Source organism: Colletotrichum orchidophilum, assembly GCF_001831195.1.
Source record: "Colletotrichum orchidophilum strain IMI 309357 chromosome Unknown Scaffold_145.1, whole genome shotgun sequence".
Classification (NCBI taxonomy): domain Eukaryota; kingdom Fungi; phylum Ascomycota; class Sordariomycetes; order Glomerellales; family Glomerellaceae; genus Colletotrichum; species Colletotrichum orchidophilum.
In genome coordinates this window covers 93,199-110,665 of record NW_019173101.1, presented here as the reverse complement: position 1 = coordinate 110,665, position 17,467 = coordinate 93,199, and the positions used below count along the sequence as shown (strand labels likewise).

The following is a 17,467-nucleotide window of genomic DNA, read 5'->3' as shown; positions in this document are numbered from 1 at the left end:
CATCACAGGGTTTTGAGTTCTTTACTTGACTGGTTGCACATGCTTGCGCCTTTGTCATGGTAGATTATAGCGAAGGCGAATGATGGAAACTTTCTTTTCTTGTTTCTGCATGGCTAGTTTCTTTCTAGTGACCTTGTGTGTTTGTGTGACATTTGACGAGATGGGATTTGCCCCGTATGACGCCGCAATGAGCTGTGGTTGAGCAACGGCAGTACCATATTGCGATGGAAGATGTGGATCGAGAAGAAGATGACAGGATACCTGCCTTTACACTAGGTGCTTTGCTCTATCACCGTCTAATTTACTCCGAGCACCAAGACACGGGCCATCGTGGCGGGCAATAGTTCCTGGAAGTCGACATCCAATGTCTAAAGTTGACATGGGAACCGAAAACAACCAACCAGACTTGCTATCTCTTGCTCAATACCCTCTCTTCAAACTCTGGACTCTCGAGTACATTTCGTCTTCAAAGGCTTTGATGTAGCCCCTGGTCACCGCCTCGCCGGCCGGCATGATCTGGGTGCCAAACACACCAGCGAGTCCGGTTTCGCGGTCGATCCACTAGATTAGTGAGTCCCGGTCAGCACCTCTCAGCAATTCTGTCACAGGGTTGCGGCAAGGAAGGAGATAAGAATTGGGGGGAAAGGAGGAAGAGAGAGAGAGAGGGAGAGAATGGGAGTAAAACGCACCCAAAAGATATTCGCCGCCCCGCCCCAAATCAATGTCCCCGGCCTCCGGCGCGGATGCGCCTCCCCGTCGACGAGCAACCCGCCAAACGCCCAGTCATACTCCCGCGTCGGGGGCAGGTCCCCGACAGTCCACGACGAATCCTCCATTTTCTCCAAGAGACTCTTCTTTGAGGCCTCGCCCAGCTGCGGGCGGAACATCCCCGCCGCGGTCTGCGGGCGGAGGAGCCTGCCGTCGTCGAGGAGCAGGGAGTGCAGGATCACGAGGTACTCGTCCATACGCCCGTACAAGCCCTGCCCGCCGAGCGGGGCCTCGACGCCACGTTGGAGGTCGATGCCGACACCGGTGGTGTGCGGGATCACGCGGCCCGTTGAGGCTTCGCGTTCGCTTAGTGGCCAGAGGGTGTTGTTTCCCTTCTCCCCCCCCTTCTTTTTCTCCCCCGCCTCCTCCTCACCGGCGACGCGGGCACGGGAAAAGGTGAAGGATTCGAGGCCGAGGGGTTCAAAGATGTTGGTGCGGAGGTAGGTCTCCAGGTCGACGCCCGTGACGGACTCGACGACACAGCCTGCCCAGTCTATGCTGTTGCTGTAGGACCATTCGCGGCCCGGCTGGTAGACGAGCGGGTGGGCGAAGCGCTCTTCGACGTTGGCGCCGGAGATGGGCGTGATGTCGTTGAGGGCCTGCCAGCGTTGGATGACGTCCGGGGAGAGGAAGTCGTAGGTGGTGCCGGCGGAGTGGGTCAGGAGGTGACGGAGGGTCAGGGGGTTCCCGCGGGGTTCGAGGATCGGGACCGGTCTCGCATCGTCGTCCGAGGTGGAAGTGAAGCCGGTGAGGACTTGTTGGGAGGCTAAGGCGGGGATGTGGGGTGCGACGTCCTCGTCGAGGGTCACTTTGCCGCGCTCGACGAGCTGGAGGACGGCGATTGTGGTAATGAGCTTTGTGGCGGAGGCAAGCCAGAGGGTTGATGAGGAGGTTAGGGTGGGAATGTGAGGTGTGTTCTCTGGGCTGATGACTTTGGCGTAGTCGAGTTGTCCTTTTGATGGTGTAAGTCAGTACATGGGTTTATATGTGAGGCATGTTTTGGAGATGAGATACCAGATTTGTCCTTTGCGTAAAGGACGACGCCCGGGAGGATACCATCGCGGACGGCGGTCTCGATGAGGTCCTCGAAAGAGCTCATATTGGTATATTGGTCAAGTCACTGCGTAGGTTGAGGCGTGGCTGAACTGGATTTACTATCGAGTACTCTGTACAGTAAACGCACTCACAAGCGAGGTATCGGTGAAGTTTATGCAATTGTAGTAGCACTTGTAAGTATGTTTGATACGAAGACGTCTGGTTTGGAGGTGATCTCGTCCATCTGGAGAGCCAACTCCTCCAATTTTATATCTGATTCTGAAGTTTTGCATTTTGTCCGTGGAAGTCTCGATTCGCGACGTCAAGTACAATATTCGTGAACGAGGCTCCTCCTTGTGTGTAGGTAGTAAGGTATGCAGGAACAACCATCACCAGTTTTGAATGTGAGAGTGAGTGAGTAATCCTGAGCGCCGGGGAAGTCTGCATGGGAATGATGATAACCCCCACTATTGCCGCGTTAATCTCACACAAGAAAATGTAGCACCGGCCTAAGCCACTTTGGGGGGCTTTTCCGTGGATATTGTCACTGACGTGAGCCGGTCTAACTTCCCCCGAACGATGAGGCTGTGCTTATGTTTACAAAGCCCCCATCGGGTCTGAAGAGAGAAGACGGAAAAGACTCCCCGTCACGGCCTAGTAATCTGCCCGACTGCTATCGTCGTCCAAAGTGTCTCTCAACGCTCCTCAAATCTGGAGACTTTGGGTCACCAGTCTGTCTGGAAGTCGACTGATCGAAGCACTAGTCTCGATCAGCTACAGCAACGTTTGCTCGTACCCGACGAGTTCTTAGTGCTCATGCAGGTTACCTCCCAATCAAACCTCGATGCTTCGCTGGTCATACCGCATGATGTTGGTACAAGCTGTTTGGGCAACCTCCCTTTTTTTCCACGTCGACTTCCATTTTGGACGCAACGCCATACGTAGGTGACAAAAGGTTGTGCTGTACACCTGCACGCACACAATCTACTGGCCATTTCTGTACGAAGAGGACATCGTGACGAATGCGGTTCGCCGAAACTAAGAGACTCATGAACACGAAGGCGACGGTATGAACTTCACGTAGGCAAGCTTCCTGTAGCGTAAGCGTGGATCTGTCACTTATTAGGACCTGATTGTGGCCCCTGGCTCGCCCAGCGAGTGTTTGACAAAGCAAGCCTTTATTTTCATCTAAACATTGTGTGCGGTCAGGGCAGTCTTCAACCACGAGACTGTTTGACGTATGGGTATCATAACTTTTCAGGGGACCTTTTTCCCCCTTTCTCCCTTTCCCACGAGCCATTACTAATTCTCTTTCCTCACATTGACCAAAAGCGCAAATCTCAACAGACACAGCACGTCTCACCCAGCCAGCGGGTTCGCATGGATAGTAACCCTCTCAATCGTGACAGGCTCCTTGGGCCGGTTCTTCCGGTCCACCTCCACCGCCTCAATCTTTGCCAGCGTGACGGTGCTGTCGTCCCCAATAATCCGGCCAAACACGGTGTTCAGGCCGTCCAGGTGCGGCGCCTTGTCGAAGAGGATGAAAAACTGCGAGCCGTTGGTACCGGGACCCTTGTTCGCCATCGACACGACCCCGCGCGCGCCGTGCTTGAGGGCCGGCCTGATCTCGTCCTCGAAGGCGCCGCCCCAGATGGAGCGGCCCCCCTTTGGGTTGTCCGGGGGCGAAGGGTTCGCGGGCCCGCCGGTCTGGGCCATGAATTTTGGGATGAGGCGGTGGAAGGGCGAGGCGTCGTAGTAGTGTGATGCGCAGAGGGCGAGGAAGTTCTAAGAAAGGGGTTGTTGTCCGTTAGTAAAATTGTGAAGCTGTCTCGCGATACGATCCGGGGGAGGGGGGGTGGCGGAGGTGGGATGCAGATGCGGATGCGGGAAGTTTTTGGCGACGATTGTGAGTCCTTACCTCTGCTGTTTTTGGGACGCTCTCGCAGAAGACTTCAATCTTGAGGTCGCCAAGATTTGTGTGTAATGTGACGGACATTTTCAAAATGTGTCTGGTGGTCGTTGAGATTGCGAACTCGAAGAATCGTCTGTCGTCTGGTGTTGTTGACTGCGCAAAGCTAGCTTCAAGCTGTATGCATGCTGCATGTATGGGACTAGAAGTTTAAAGTTACTGGTGGACCACTCATTGGGGCCCGGCACCGGTGCATTGAGCTCCGGGTGCCGACTCGAGCTCCTGCAGCACGCCACCCCCACTTCACGAGGGGCTGTCAACTAACAACTCTGTTACGACCGCTTTGATTTCAACTTCAGCTGATACGAGTCGATTTGCCTCGACGAGACTTGCCTGTTTAGATACAACCTTGAGAACACGAAGTCAAACACAGAGTTCAAGATCGCAGCTGACTGCTGCTAGTGCTAGACGTTCCAAAAAGAGTCGTATGAAGCTTGACAACAAGCAACGTGATCGCCAGACAAGCTTTAAAGGGAGTGTCTAGCATGTCCAGTTGACATGTCAAATAACTGAAAGGTCGCCAAATGCCTTCTTCCAATCTCTTTCTCCAACTATACAAGGGTACAACAGTTTTGTTTCGGTGACGTCAAATGCATAGAAACAATCTTGGCCCGGATCCAGTCCTGGCCAAAGTCACGGAGGACACACGGCCCCATGCCGATGGGTGGGCCACACGCGGGACCGGACGGGACGCAAGAGTGGAAACTCGAGCCGGGTGCGCGCCGCCAGGAAGCCCAGAAGGGGGAGGGGGGGGGATGCTCGAAGCAACTTACCGCCCTAGGCATTGTCCGAGAGGGCAAGCCCGTACCGCTCAGCTATGCCAACTCAACTGAACTTATTTGCGAGGTTTCACACGTATTCGGGCAAGTTCTAGAGGAGGGGGAAAAAGGCAGGTTTCCATCGTTCATTCCTTAGGACGATGAAGGTCATCTAGACATTCAGACACTTGAAACTTGACGGACTACCGCTCCAGAATCATTTCTGTCCTTTGCATATAGAGGATTGATTTGTCCTGATTCTATGTTGACATCTGAGCCTTTTTCTGGTCAAGAAACTAAGCCTATAGATGACAAACATGCTGACTTTTAACGAGTTTGTTCGAGATACGTGGGCATGGCATGTCATTCGTGCGGTAACGAGAGCCAAATACCCGGCGTTCCAATACTTTGACGAGAGGCACCCCTTGATCCGTCAACGATACACGGAAAGGAGCTATGATCGGTCTAACTCAGGGTGAGTGGGCATTTGACTCGGGGAAAAGGGCAATCCTGACATATGAACCGTCTTTTTGAACGCCAGAGTATCGCAAGCTTCGAGACACACCGAAGTTCGAGGATTCTCGCTGGACTCCGAGAAGGCGGACAACGACTTCCTCAACCAGACTATCAGCCGCACGACGTGGGAAAAGTATGGAATCGAGAACAGGAGGGGTCTACATCTCGTCGAGTTCTTGCCGAATGACCCAGAGGTACAGAAATACTCCCTTTCATCTATCCATCACTTGACGCCGGAGTTAAAACATGATGAACAGAACCCGAGAAACTGGTGCGTCTTGAAGAAGGCTATCGTCAGTTTCCACGTATGTCTGCTCGTCATCGCCGTCTACGCAGGAGCATCCATCTACACCGTCGGCACCCATGGCGTCCGTGAGCAATTTGGCGTCTCGGAAGTTGTCGCCCTCCTAGGCCTGACAGTCTTCGTCCTAGGCTACGGTCTCGGACCAGTAAGTTCCAGAAACAAGCTTCCACCATGAACTCTTATTTGCAGCATCGTTTAACACCACAAACGCTAGATGGTCTGGGGCCCCCTCTCCGAGATCCCCCAAATCGGCCGCAACCTAATCTATATCCCCGCCCTCGCCGTCTTCGGCCTCGCGCAGATCCCCATCGCCCTCGCCACCAGCATCGGCATGCTCTTCGGCTTCCGCTTCCTCGCCGGTTTCTTCGGCTCCCCCGTCCTCGGATCCGGCGGCGGCATCCTCATCGACATGTACGCCTCCCGCAAACACACCTACGCATTAGCATCCTTCTCCCTCATCGGCATATGCGGCCCCACCATCGGCCCCATTGTCGGCGGCTTCGCCGTCGAGCTCAAAGGGTGGGCCTGGTCCGCCTGGATCGTCTCCTGGCTCGCCGCCTGGACCCTCGCCGTGCTCATCTTCTTCCTCCCCGAGACGAGCGCCGACAACATTCTCTACCGGCGCGCCATGCGTCTCCGAAAAGTCACGGGCGACTCGGGCTTCGTCTGCGAGGCGCAGCTCAGGGCAGATTACACCTCCGGCACTGAGGTCTTCAAGGCCCACCTCGTCAGGCCCTTCACCCTCTTCCTGACAGAGCCAGCCGTCTTCTTCCTCAACCTGTACAGCGCCTTCACGTACGGCCTCATGTACATTTGGTTCGAGGCGTTTCCCCTGGCGTACGGCGAGGTTTACCACTTTGGCACGGGAAAGCAAAGGATAGCGCTACTGGGCCTCATCGTCGGCGTCCTCCTCACCATCCCGCCCTTCTTCCTGTACTACCGCAAACGCATCGAGCCCCATTTCGACCGCGACGGCAACATTGAGCCGGAAAAGCACCTCCACCCGGCCATGGTAGGCTGCCTCTTCATACCCGCTAGCCTCGTCTGGTTCGGGTGGACGGCACGCCCCTCCATCAGCTATCTGGTTCCCATCGTCGGCTCGTCGCTTTTCACGGCGGGTGGCTTGCTCCTCTACATGTCCATCCTCAACTACCTCACCGAGTCGTACCCGGACCACGTCAGCTCTGTCCTCGCCGGGAACGAGCTCTTCAACAGCATCTGCGGGGCGACGTTCCCGCTCCTCATACCGCCAATGTACTACAAGTTCGGCGTCCTCGGCTCGAGCATGATCCTGGCCATCTTCGCCGTTGCGTTTGTGCCTCTGCCGTTTATTTTATACATGGTATGAATAGGCCCCCTCTTTCGACCCCTTCCGCTTGTATAAACTGTGGCACTTTACTGACAGATGAATAGAGGGGAGCTAGACTTAGGAAACAGAGTAGTTACGCGAGAAAAGGCATGTGATTTTGGCTTGATAGAGAAGAGGGCGCTTACTCTACTTTGATGATAATTTTGGTCTGAAGTAAACAAGCATGGATTGCGTAGATCGTAAACCGCTTACAATGACTTCCCCCTCGAATTTGACTCCTTCGTCGGAGACTACCGCTGTTGGATAATTGTGATTTATCTGAGCATGTTCAGTAATGCCTTTGATGACCACTCCCGCGAGTCAAGAAAAGGGAGCAGTAATTAACTATCCAGGTTTCTTGCAAGCACTTAGGTACGCTACCTTGTAATCAAATCTCACGTCAGCCTGTCATCGTCGTTATCAACTAAGTCTGCTCAGCGAGACACGTGAATCCCCTCAGCTCCTCCACAAACCCTCGAGAAATGTCATGCGACAACATGGGTTATTCATCAAGGGTAATATTGAAAGCCCACACCAGAAGCGGCGAGTTTCTTCTACCTTACAGGAAAACAACGTCCTAGGAATTTTCTCAGTGTAGCTAACCCCCTGAATCAAGTTGCCCATTTGCGACCTCAAATCACCCAGTCGCCCAAGAAAAACCTCGAGTCTTCCTGACGCAAGAAACAACGTCCATCCATCCTTCCAGTCCCTATTTCCCAACCCAGTTCAAAGAAAGGGGAAAAGAGAGAAAACAATAAGCAAATTTTTGGATATCATGCTCTTTTCCACGCACAAATATTTCGAGTACCCGCCGCCTTCCGGAAAGAAAGAGATAGAAAGAGAAGGAGGAAAACTCCATATCTTTTTCATCCTCAAGTACTTGATGATCAAGACCATTGCACCACTGACGGTGCTGCTAAAAAGAAAGTCATGAGAGGTAACCAGGCGATGGCAGACCCCCCTTTAAGTCATGAATCATCATCAACCCACTCGTCTGCGTTTGTTACCGCGGTCGGGGCTGTCAGTGAGCCCATCGAAACCATCCCGCGGAACCTCTTCAGTCCCGGTGGAGCTCGGCGTGCCATTGACATTGGCTCCACCGTTGTTGGGAGCCGAGCCGTCGAGAGTAAAGTTAAAGTCGTTTCCGTCGCCGTTGAAGTTGACGCCCGGGTAAGCGTTGTCTCCTTGGAAAGCGTCTGGGTTCAAGAATTGGTCAATATCCAGGTCACCGTCAAAGTAGCCGTTTACGTTTCCGTTCTCGTCGATCCCGGGTATGCGACCAGAAGGACTGAGCGGTCCGAGCATGCTCGAGAGGTGGTCTAGCTTCGCGGCTTGCTCCTCCTGCATGCGGTGTAGCGCGGCGAGGTCCTCTTGATTGAAGTTGATTTGCTGCAGTGAAGGCGGCGGCGCAGCGGAGCCCATGATTGGCGAAAGCGAAAGACCGGGAGCGGAAGGCATAGGGGGCGGCGTATCGGGGGTAGCAGTGACAGATGGAGGCGGCGGATTGGGAGAGGCGGACATTGAGGGCTTGGAAGACTGCGGAGCGTTGGTCGAGGGTGTTGCAGAAGATCGACCAGCCATGGCATTCAGCATCTTGTTCCGTTGGTCGTTGCTCATTGTGGCGGGAGTGTTATTGACGACGTGGGGGAGGTCGATGCCGGATGAGTTATTGGCATTTGTGTCGTGAATAATCTTCATCATGCTCTCGTGGGGATTCGACTCGAGCTCCTGGGCCAGATAGTTGGTGGGTGAGGTGTGGTCGCCGGGCGAGGTTTCAAAGAGCTCCGTGACCGTGCCCATCTCGCGGTTAAATGGCTGAGGCGTCGCCGAGCCGCTAGCTGGTGACGGCGACACAGTATTTGCGCGGCCATTTGGAATGGGCGGGAGAAGCGCTTGCCGACGCTTCGGGATATTGATATTGTTTACTGCCGAGGTTTGTGCTTGGACGTAGTCGCCCAAATCCACAACGCTTCCTTGAGGTACAGAGCTGGAGCTTGTGCCATTCGGAATGATGCTCGCGAGCAGGTCGTTTACACTCTGAGGGCCCGCTTGATCCTCGAGTGTCTTCCTAAACACATTGGCCAAGAAGTTGAGAATGGCGTTGATCGAGTTCTGATGGCGGTCGTGTTGGCTCTGGAAGACCACGGCCTGTTGATACAACGTGGTGTTGTCTTGCTGAATTCGCTGAATCGCTGTCATGATCATTCTCTGCTGCTCGCGTACTTTGGCCAACTCTTCACGGATCAACGTCATTTCCTTCTTCTGTATCGGCATGTCACCCGAGGGTGGCAGGGCTTTGCTGGCAGGTGCACTGGCGGTGCTAAAACCTTGTGTAACGCCATCGTCAATGTTGACGGCGTCCTCCTCGCTGTCGCCCTCGACCTCTGCGTTCTTGGCGCCCTTTTTGCCCTTGTTACCACTCTTCGGTTTATTGATGAGCCAGAGCAGGTTGGGATGCCCTCGTCGGAAGAAGGGATTCGAGTACTCGCTTGGGCTCTTGTTCTTCCGCTCGCTCGCGCGCATCGAGTTGTCCGACAAGCCAACCCGCTTGTGGAAGCCGTACATGTTGAGTTGTCGTACAAAGGAAGCATAGTTGTTGTGCTTGAAGAGGTCGGGAATCAGCTTCTTCGCAAATTCATCCTCGTCGAGGACAATGAACGATTCGCCTTTTTCGGACCACCGAATGAGCTCAGAGTTCTTATCGTCGTCAAGAAAACTATTCGAGATTAGCATGGAGACACACGAAATCTTGCCATACAGTACAATCTCTCGCGACTTTTGGAGATGAGGGGGGCCCAGCTTACCTGCTTAACTTCTGCACGAATGGCGGAATCTGCTTCCGCTTCTGCTGCGCATCTCTCATAGCTTTGCGAGCCATCTCCTCCAGGACCTCGATGTTGTCGGTCTCGGCCATGGTTCCGTTTGCTTGTTGTTGCTGCAAAAGTGCAGAGTCTTCACCGACGAAGGACCAAGGGTCGCTGGGCGAATCGAAATTCTGCCTTGCGCTTGTGGGAACGAGTGCTCTATTCATTTGCCTCCGTGCAACAGCATTGTTGGGGCTCGGTGTGGGCTGCACGAATTGCTGCTGTTGTTGCTGACCGGGGACAATGCCGTAAGAGTTGACAGCCTGTGCCCCTGTGCCGTCTACGAGGCCGGCAGGATCCGCTGACCCTCCCCATCGCAAGAACTGGTCGCTGGGCGGGCTGGGAAATGAGTGCTGTTGTACCTGTGGCATCGGCATGGTGGGTGTTGTTCCTGGGCCTGGTCGCTTTCGAGGGTTCGAAGACATGGAAATATGAATGTGCTTCTGGCGGGTGGTGAGACGGAGTGCCGTTGGGAATCGGCCAGGTCACCGGCTGATGCGGCGCCTTGGAGGCGAACGTAATAGGCTGACGCGGGGGTCGCCTGCTCGATGAGACTCGTTTGAATCTTTGCGGGCCGCGTCTGGGGGTTGGGTTGAGGCTGTAGGCAGCCTGGTACCAGCCTCGCCGTGAGCAAGCAGAAAACCACCTCCTCTTTTTACAGCGGTATCGACAAGCGAGGAGCGGCGGCGGCGGCGGCGGCGGCGAATGGATCGGTCGGGATAGTGCAGAAGAACCGAAAATACGCCTGTGGCATGCGCAAAACCAGGTTTGCTGGGTGCCGAAAGTCGTCGTCGTGGAAGAGCGCGGTGGCTGAAAGAGGGTGGTGGATGAATACGGCTCGTAGTCTATATACGTTCGAACTTGGTCGTGGGCGTGAAGCCGGGTCTCTCTCTATGTCACGGTGCTGAAAGGGCAGGCTGGAGGGGGGAGCCTGAGTCAATCGCCAAAAGCGTGGGGGAAGCTTTCGTAAAGGGAGTCTATTGTGCGGGAAAACCGTCAACAACAATTCGAACTATGGGCTGGCAAAGAAGCCCTTGTCGCGATAGGTCGGGATTGGGTTTCGGCGCAAGGATGCGATTGTCTCGGTCGCGGAGGATGTTGCGAAAGCTCTGAATGAGAGAGGTTCCGCTTCTTTTCTTGGTGGAAAAGGTGAGCTCGTGGTTAGGTAAGGCACATTAGACGGCCTCCGTAGGTACCTTGAGGTAAGGCGTCAGGCGTCAGCGATGGTGCTTGGTGCTTGGTGGCTTGAGATTGTGCTTTGGTCGTTGTTGCTGGCGGTGCTGCTGGCTGCTGCAGACGTAGCGCGTCTCTCACTTTTTTTTTCTTCCCCTTCTTCTTCTCTTCCAAGGTGCGTGGTGGGGGGGGGGGGGTGGGTGGGTCGGCGCGGCGTCGGTGCACGGGTGTGGGGGGGCTGGTTATGAAGAAAGAATATTAGTCAAAAGACGATATTGATGTTTTGTGACGGCTGGCTTCTGGCGGTGGCCGGGGGGCGCGGGGGGCGGGGGGGGGGGGGGGGGGGGGGGATGATGTCGCTACCACGTCGTGTACTGTGGGTTGATGGGATTGTCTTAAAAGAGGATAATTGGATAAGAAGGAGTGTCTCGCTGTGTGCGGGCCTGGCAATTGAGACAAGTCGTGATAGACTCTTTATATAGAAAAAAAAATTGAAGCAATGGACAAGGCCGTCCGAGTAAGAAGGCCACAGGCTCAAAGGCTTGGGAAGAGAGTTAGGCTGTCTGAAGCTGTCTGGTCTGAACGTGGGGGACAATATCGTTATATTATCATTATCAACAAGACGGGACGAGACAACTACAAGCTGAGGATCCAAGGCTGAGTTTAGACCCGAGTGGACCCTGAAGGAGACCTGAGAACCAAGCACCAGCAACACCGGCCACCGGCCACCGGGCTTGGGACCATCAGGGAACCCCATCCAAACACCATTCATAACGGGAAGCGTGGTCGTTTAGGGCCTGCGACTGGGACGGATAGGTTAGGATAAGGTCCCTTGCGCACGGGACAGATCGTCCGGCCCAATCAGCAGTCGGTTTCACCTCGATCCTCCCTGACACTGTCACACGCTCCAGACTGAAGGTGCAGGTCAACCGACCATTGTTCACCTAATAGTACCTATCCGTATTCGTACGGATACTTGGCCTGACCCGACCATTGTGGATGAACGAAACCACCCCGCCATCCTGTCGCCAGCTGTCAAGCATCAACTTTCATAGCCTCCGCCGAAATGCCTGTTTCCACTTTCACCCCCAAACCCTTACTACGAGTCTACGAGTCTACATATTTACACAAGGGTCTGGACTCGGCTGAACTACCTACTGTTCTCTCCTCGGTGACTGCCGTCGTCTCTCAAGGCCATCTCGATGATGCATGTGGGGACCGGCGGGGAGCTGGCCCCTTTGCAACGTCATTTTCCCCCGATTCCTAGCTTATTCTTCGATCTCAATTCTACCAGCACGGTCCCCCCAGTGCAATTTTTGCTGTCTGAATTGCATCGCGGAATTGAGAATTACTAACGCGACCTCCAAACTTTGAGTCGTCATCTTGCTTCAAATTCAAGGGTATCATTGGTTCACTGCCGTTATGCCCGCCCTACAGAGTCGCATTCACCCATGTTCCTTTCGAGATTTCCCGATGCTTTCTACCTTGCTCCTCTGCCCACAAGAGCCGAAGCTCTGGCCATCTTTGCATTCCGTGCCTGATCCCATTCACGCCCGGAGTTTCCGCTCCGGGCCTCTCGCGATGCCTTCTTCTCCTCTTGCAGACTCCTGGCCTTTTCCCGGGGATCAATGACAACCAACTCTTCCTCTGCCTTTTTGCGATAACTGAGATCCTTACCCAGCTTATCCGCTTTAAAGCTGAGTGCCCGTGACATCCACCCTTCGTCGTCGCTGTCTTCCTTGGCGGCTTGGTCCCAAGCCTTGCAACTCTGGCAATCGGCAATAAAGTGAAGATCACAAAGCTCCGCTTCTTCGTCGGCGACCTTCTCCTCCTTGCGTGCCCCCTCATCGGCAGCGGAGGTGGGTCCGTCTCCCTTCTCCGGAGCCTCCTCCGGCGGTGCCTGATCCAGCTTTGACTTGAAGGCTTTCAAAAAGTCGAGAGCTTGTTGGTCTTCGCGGGTATTCGTATTACCGCCGGGTCTTCTCCTCCTACCCCGGATTGACGTCTCGGGAATCATGCTTTCGAGCGCAGACTTCTTGGTCTCCTTGACCGGTTCGGAATGAAAGCTCCGCTTCATGGAGGCCTTAAGAGCAGCAATCTCCTCGTTTGTCTTTTCGAGAGCTGTCCTGGTGTCATGAATCTCGGCCTTTGGCGACGGAAAATCTTGAAGTCGAATAGGAATGGCGCTCTTCTTCTCTGATAACACATCCTTTGGCGGTGCCGTCCGCTTGTCTTCAACAAGCTCGGGATTGGACTCGTCTCGTAGCGGGGGTTGCGGCACCTCGACCTTTGCCTTCCCTTTCGATCTCGATTTGGTCGACTTCTTCACAATTGAGTCATCCTCCTCGTCCACATCCACGACAATTCTCGTGTCGAATTTGGTCTTTTTCAAAACCGGAACCTCGTCGGCATCGCCCTCATCATCACCGAAACTCAAGAGCTGTTTCCCACCTTTCCTCTTCTTCTTTTTCTCAATGACCACAGTCTTGGGCGCTTGGGTCGCTACCCTGGACCTCCTCACCATGTCCTCAAAAGGGTTGACAAGAATTTCAACGTTTGTGATCTTGACAGGGTAAGTCGGTCGGTCCGTGCCTGGGTTGACTTCCGCCTCGCCCATCTTTGCTAAGTTGTATATCGTGTCGCCAGCTACCCGTCCGAACAGCGTGTTCTTGTTGTTGAGTTCGTCTGCCTGATCAAGTGTGAAGAAGAACTGGCTGCCGTTCGTATCGGGACGACTTTCATTCGCCATGCCCAGCTGCCCGCGCCTGTTCCATTTCAGCCGTGAGTGAAACTCGTCCTTGAACCCGATGCCCGTTGGGCCGGCATTGACACCGCGTCGCTGATCCATTGGCCAGGGGTCCAGTTCGTCGCTGAATGCGCCTCCGTCGTAGATGGACTCGCCGCCATTGCCAGTTCCCGTTGGATCGCCGCCTTGGAGGATGAATCCCGGCACGAGTCTGTGGAAGATTGTATTGTCATAATAGCCATCGAGGGCGAGCTGAAGGAAGTTTCGGCAGGTGAGTGGCGTTTGTTTGGCAAAGAGCTCGACGGAGATGTCGCCTTGGGTGGTGTGAAGGATGACAGACGCAGTCGGCTGCGGTTCGAGGTTGTAAATGGCCGACATCTTGGCCGGCCGTCGCGGGGCTCTTTCAAGTCTGGCGTGGAACTTTTAGGCTAGGGGTGGACGAAGGTGGTAATTATGGGAGAGGTGCGTTGAACAAGTGAGTGGTGGGTGCAGCTACAACCTCGGAAAGTTTCTAGAGCGTCGTCGGCGAGGTCACCTCTGAAAGGTTTATCGATAAGATCACGTGCAGCTTCCTCGGAATGTTATCTAATTCGGTACGGATACCGCTCTGCCCGTTCCGCCTGTCCATCTGCTGCACCTCCCTCGCCTGGTCTTCACATTAAGTATCTTACCTCCTTGGTTGGGTTAGGTATGATTCGAAATTTGATTTGAATTACTATCCGTCGAAAGAAAAAGTGGCCGGGAAGCTTGAGTGGTTGATAGCCCATCATTCCACGGCCATGCTCACCTTCGCTGAAGTATAAAGGTTCGAGCCTTGACTCTGCCTTTTGCTTTTGCCGCGACTCTATTTTTTTCACTTTTTTGTCTATCTCTACAAGGTAGGTAGGTATCATGTAGTCCTTATGAATGAATTGACTGAAATTGACAAAACACTCAATGAGGGGTACCTGATTGAAATATTTGATTGACCTCTCAATGTCGACATTATCACCGCTTTGTAATAAACACGGGGTATCACTTCGTTTTAGAGGCTTTCTGAAGAACTCACCCACCTAGCAAGGTCCATGGTCCAAATTATGACAGAACCTAGATTTGGAAGTGCTGATTCCCTGTGGTACACCCATCTAGGACTATTGTGATTGCTTTGGATTGTAGACGGACGGTATGGGCTGTGGAAAACTGAATTTGCACCTATCTCCAATGCACGACTACCCTTCTGGAGATAGGCAGAGCCCTTCCCATGACACTTATCTTAAGGTAAACCGCATTTCTGTCTGCGTGCCTGTCCATACAAGCAAGAAAACAAACCGATACCACTCCATTGTTCGCACAAAACGACGCAAACCGTCAATGCCGTGGCTTCCCTCCAGAGGCGTTCGAGTCCTTTGCTTTCGTCAACCTCCACGGGGCTCACGTTCCGAATATTAGGAAACATACACCAAGCCGGCTCGAGGATGACTCGTGAGACACGTTCTGCTGAACGAAGGCTGGTTTCATTGAAGAAAGACGACATAAGTGCATTTTCGCAGATGACTGAAGCCTCGGCCAGGAACACCAGCACTACCAACCACGGCTCACGGTCTAGCCCAGCAGCACACGCACCTCTGGAACTACCGGCTAGGATGGAAGCGTCTGCGCGGCACGTTGTATCAGGCTGCTGCGTTTTCCCCACGGAGGAACACTTGTGTGCAGAAATCATCGACTATCCAAATGGCCTGTGTGGTAGGATGCGATTACAACAACAGTGTCGATACTTTCCTGAGAGTAACTGCAGAGGAAGTAGAGAGCGCGAGGCATCCAGCTCTCTGAGCTCAGAGTCCGGTAAAAATGGCGGAAGCCGTACAGCTAGCAGCGCGGCAGATCCAGTCTTCACCTCTGAATCATCGAGTTTGAGTGCCGGTTCTGTCTTGACACCGCAGGGCGTTCCGAGTGATTGCCGCAGTAGCGAGATCACCACTGCCGACTTTTATGACTCGCAGGCGACCGAAAGCGCCTGCGAAGACGAGCCGTCGGTTTTTGAAGATGCAGAGGAAGAGTAGTGTTCGCCGTGTTGCATCATACTGGACAAGGATAACTGACCGTCGCTGTAGGGACAGAAAGCCCTGCTGTGTCTGCCCTGGTTGCCCACGGCATTCTAGGCTGTGCCAGGAATGCGCCAGCCCACCAGCTCCGGGCGAGGACGAGGACGATACGTGCTGCTGCCCTGGGCCTGATGCCGGATTCTCTGGGTCAGATGCCGAGGGCATGGAATAACCTGGGGCATGTTGGAACAAAGTCACCTCAGTGGGAGCGAGCAACGTTGCAGAAAAGCCTAGTCTCAGGAACATCATGTAGTGGTGCTCAGGAGGTGGACGATGAAACCGTTTTGTCTTTTTTTCTCTCGTAACGTCTATGATGATTTGTCTTTGGCAAAAGTGTTTGCAACAATGAATGGAAATACCAATGTGGCGTCCGCATAGACCTACAGGCATAATAGGCGTTAGCAATGGAACAGTAATTTTCTCCAAGCCATTTCTCGTGGTGACATACTTTGACGGCATCAGCGCCAATCTTGATCTTGCCCCAGGAAACGGCTTCATCTGGCCTGGCGCCCGCATCACTTCCGTCAAACTCCTGGCCAGTGTTGATGTAAACAGCCGATTCGGCGCCGTTGCGCATCAGGCAAGCATTCGCAATGTGATGCTTGATGACGCCGCCACCCAGAATGATCATACCCGCCCTCTTGGCGCGTACCGAGATGGTGTTGATTTTTCGAATATCCTCGACAATGTCACACTTGAGCTGTCCAGGCGAGGTCTTGAAGGTGTGGAAGTACAGCATGTCTCCCAAGCTTCCGTCAGTGAGCGCCGGGCAGAAGACGGGGATGTCGTTCTTCCACGCCCAGTAGTAGACGGAGCGCTCATCGTTGATCTCCTTGCCGAGCCTGTGGATCATCTTGGATGGCGTCCAGTTGATCTCGTCGTCGGTGCCTTTGCTGGCTTCCTGCTCCTCGAACATCTTGTCGAAGATTGGCACGACCCAGTCCTCAAAGGCGCGGTAATTTGAGTTTGGGACGACGAGGTTGCCGATTCTGTTCTGCCCCTTTTTGCGCAGATCCTCGCCGTTGGCGCTAAAGGACGACATGTAGGTGTCGCCTAAACACTTGATGAAGTCCTCCTCGATTCCTCCGGCCGTAGTCACGATGGCGGACACATGGTTGTGCTTGACCAGCCACCTGAAGACGCCTCTCATGCCGGAGGAGATCATGTTGGAGGTGTAGCCCAGAAAGATGGTGGTCTTGTCGCCGGTTTCTGGGTCTCGCCAGGCCCTCTTGGAACCCCTGTCAGCAGGGTCGTCTCATACGCAGAAGTGGTGGCAGCTCACCATATCGTTGATAATCCGAATGGATTCAGTAAGAGACGAGGCTTGGAAACCCATGTACCTCATGCCATGGTACAGGCTCTCGGCGGTGATTGGCCCTGTGATGTCGTCAAAGTCCAACTCCTCGACCTTCTGGGCGCCCTCGGGCATTTCCTCAGAGACGACGAGGACCGCATCGGTTGCTGCCGCCGGCGGGGCATTGGGGTTCTCTTGAGACGCCATGATATGCGCTCTGTAATTGAAGGACTGAGGCAAGTACTCCGGAAACAAGAAGAAATAAATCCAAAGTGGAAGTGTTTTTCAAAAGTGAGATTGTCTCAAGCCCACCGAACAAAGGTACATACCAGTGAGGGGAGTGGCGATCTACAGCGGATGGTGGGAGCACGAGTCGGCGCAGAATTGTATGGCTATCAGACAAGAACCCTGTGACTGTTTCAACCGAAATAAAGTATGTGTATCCGTACTGTCTTCTTCTCATCAACTAGGGAGCGAGGATATTTGATGGAAGTCGGCGCTGGCGCGAAAAGTGACCATCACACACCACACTCAGAATGGCTCCATCCGGGCGGGCATGGGATGACTCCACGGCCGCGATGTCCAGAATAACGGGCTCCACTCTGCAAAGA

At 54.0% G+C, this 17,467-nt stretch overlaps 7 protein-coding genes across 7 annotated transcripts; 2 read left to right on the top strand and 5 right to left on the bottom strand.

The window, feature by feature from the left end:
* Positions 1 to 420: 420 nt before the first annotated feature.
* On the bottom strand, positions 421 to 1,867 carry CORC01_12190 (beta-lactamase family protein; the record flags this gene model as incomplete). Its single annotated transcript, XM_022623811.1, has 3 exons — positions 421 to 561; positions 690 to 1,720; positions 1,783 to 1,867. The coding sequence occupies 3 exons, from the start codon at positions 1,865 to 1,867 to the stop codon at positions 421 to 423; spliced, it is 1,257 nt and encodes a 418-aa protein (XP_022469710.1).
* Positions 1,868 to 3,162: 1,295 nt separating this feature from the next.
* CORC01_12189 (cyclophilin type peptidyl-prolyl cis-trans isomerase/CLD) lies at positions 3,163 to 3,799 on the bottom strand (the record flags this gene model as incomplete). The annotated part of the gene is made up of 2 exons (XM_022623810.1): positions 3,163 to 3,588; positions 3,722 to 3,799. 2 exons carry the CDS (start codon positions 3,797 to 3,799, stop codon positions 3,163 to 3,165), a joined length of 504 nt encoding a protein of 167 aa, XP_022469709.1.
* Positions 3,800 to 4,838: 1,039 nt separating this feature from the next.
* CORC01_12188 (major facilitator superfamily transporter) lies at positions 4,839 to 6,814 on the top strand (the record flags this gene model as incomplete). The annotated part of the gene is made up of 4 exons (XM_022623809.1): positions 4,839 to 5,005; positions 5,072 to 5,495; positions 5,565 to 6,692; positions 6,764 to 6,814. The coding sequence occupies 4 exons, from the start codon at positions 4,839 to 4,841 to the stop codon at positions 6,812 to 6,814; spliced, it is 1,770 nt and encodes a 589-aa protein (XP_022469708.1).
* An 865-nt stretch (positions 6,815 to 7,679) lies between these two features.
* On the bottom strand, positions 7,680 to 9,939 carry CORC01_12187 (HSF-type DNA-binding protein; the record flags this gene model as incomplete). The annotated part of the gene is made up of 2 exons (XM_022623808.1): positions 7,680 to 9,414; positions 9,503 to 9,939. 2 exons carry the CDS (start codon positions 9,937 to 9,939, stop codon positions 7,680 to 7,682), a joined length of 2,172 nt encoding a protein of 723 aa, XP_022469707.1.
* A 2,276-nt stretch (positions 9,940 to 12,215) lies between these two features.
* On the bottom strand, positions 12,216 to 13,859 carry CORC01_12186 (cyclophilin type peptidyl-prolyl cis-trans isomerase/CLD; the record flags this gene model as incomplete). Its single annotated transcript, XM_022623807.1, has 1 exon — positions 12,216 to 13,859. The coding sequence occupies one exon, from the start codon at positions 13,857 to 13,859 to the stop codon at positions 12,216 to 12,218; it is 1,644 nt and encodes a 547-aa protein (XP_022469706.1).
* A 1,151-nt stretch (positions 13,860 to 15,010) lies between these two features.
* CORC01_12185 (uncharacterized protein) lies at positions 15,011 to 15,520 on the top strand (the record flags this gene model as incomplete). Its single annotated transcript, XM_022623806.1, has 1 exon — positions 15,011 to 15,520. One exon carries the CDS (start codon positions 15,011 to 15,013, stop codon positions 15,518 to 15,520), a length of 510 nt encoding a protein of 169 aa, XP_022469705.1.
* A 350-nt stretch (positions 15,521 to 15,870) lies between these two features.
* On the bottom strand, positions 15,871 to 17,063 carry CORC01_12184 (deoxyhypusine synthase; the record flags this gene model as incomplete). The annotated part of the gene is made up of 3 exons (XM_022623805.1): positions 15,871 to 15,942; positions 16,011 to 16,790; positions 16,845 to 17,063. 3 exons carry the CDS (start codon positions 17,061 to 17,063, stop codon positions 15,871 to 15,873), a joined length of 1,071 nt encoding a protein of 356 aa, XP_022469704.1.
* Between the last annotated feature and the right edge of the window lie 404 nt (positions 17,064 to 17,467).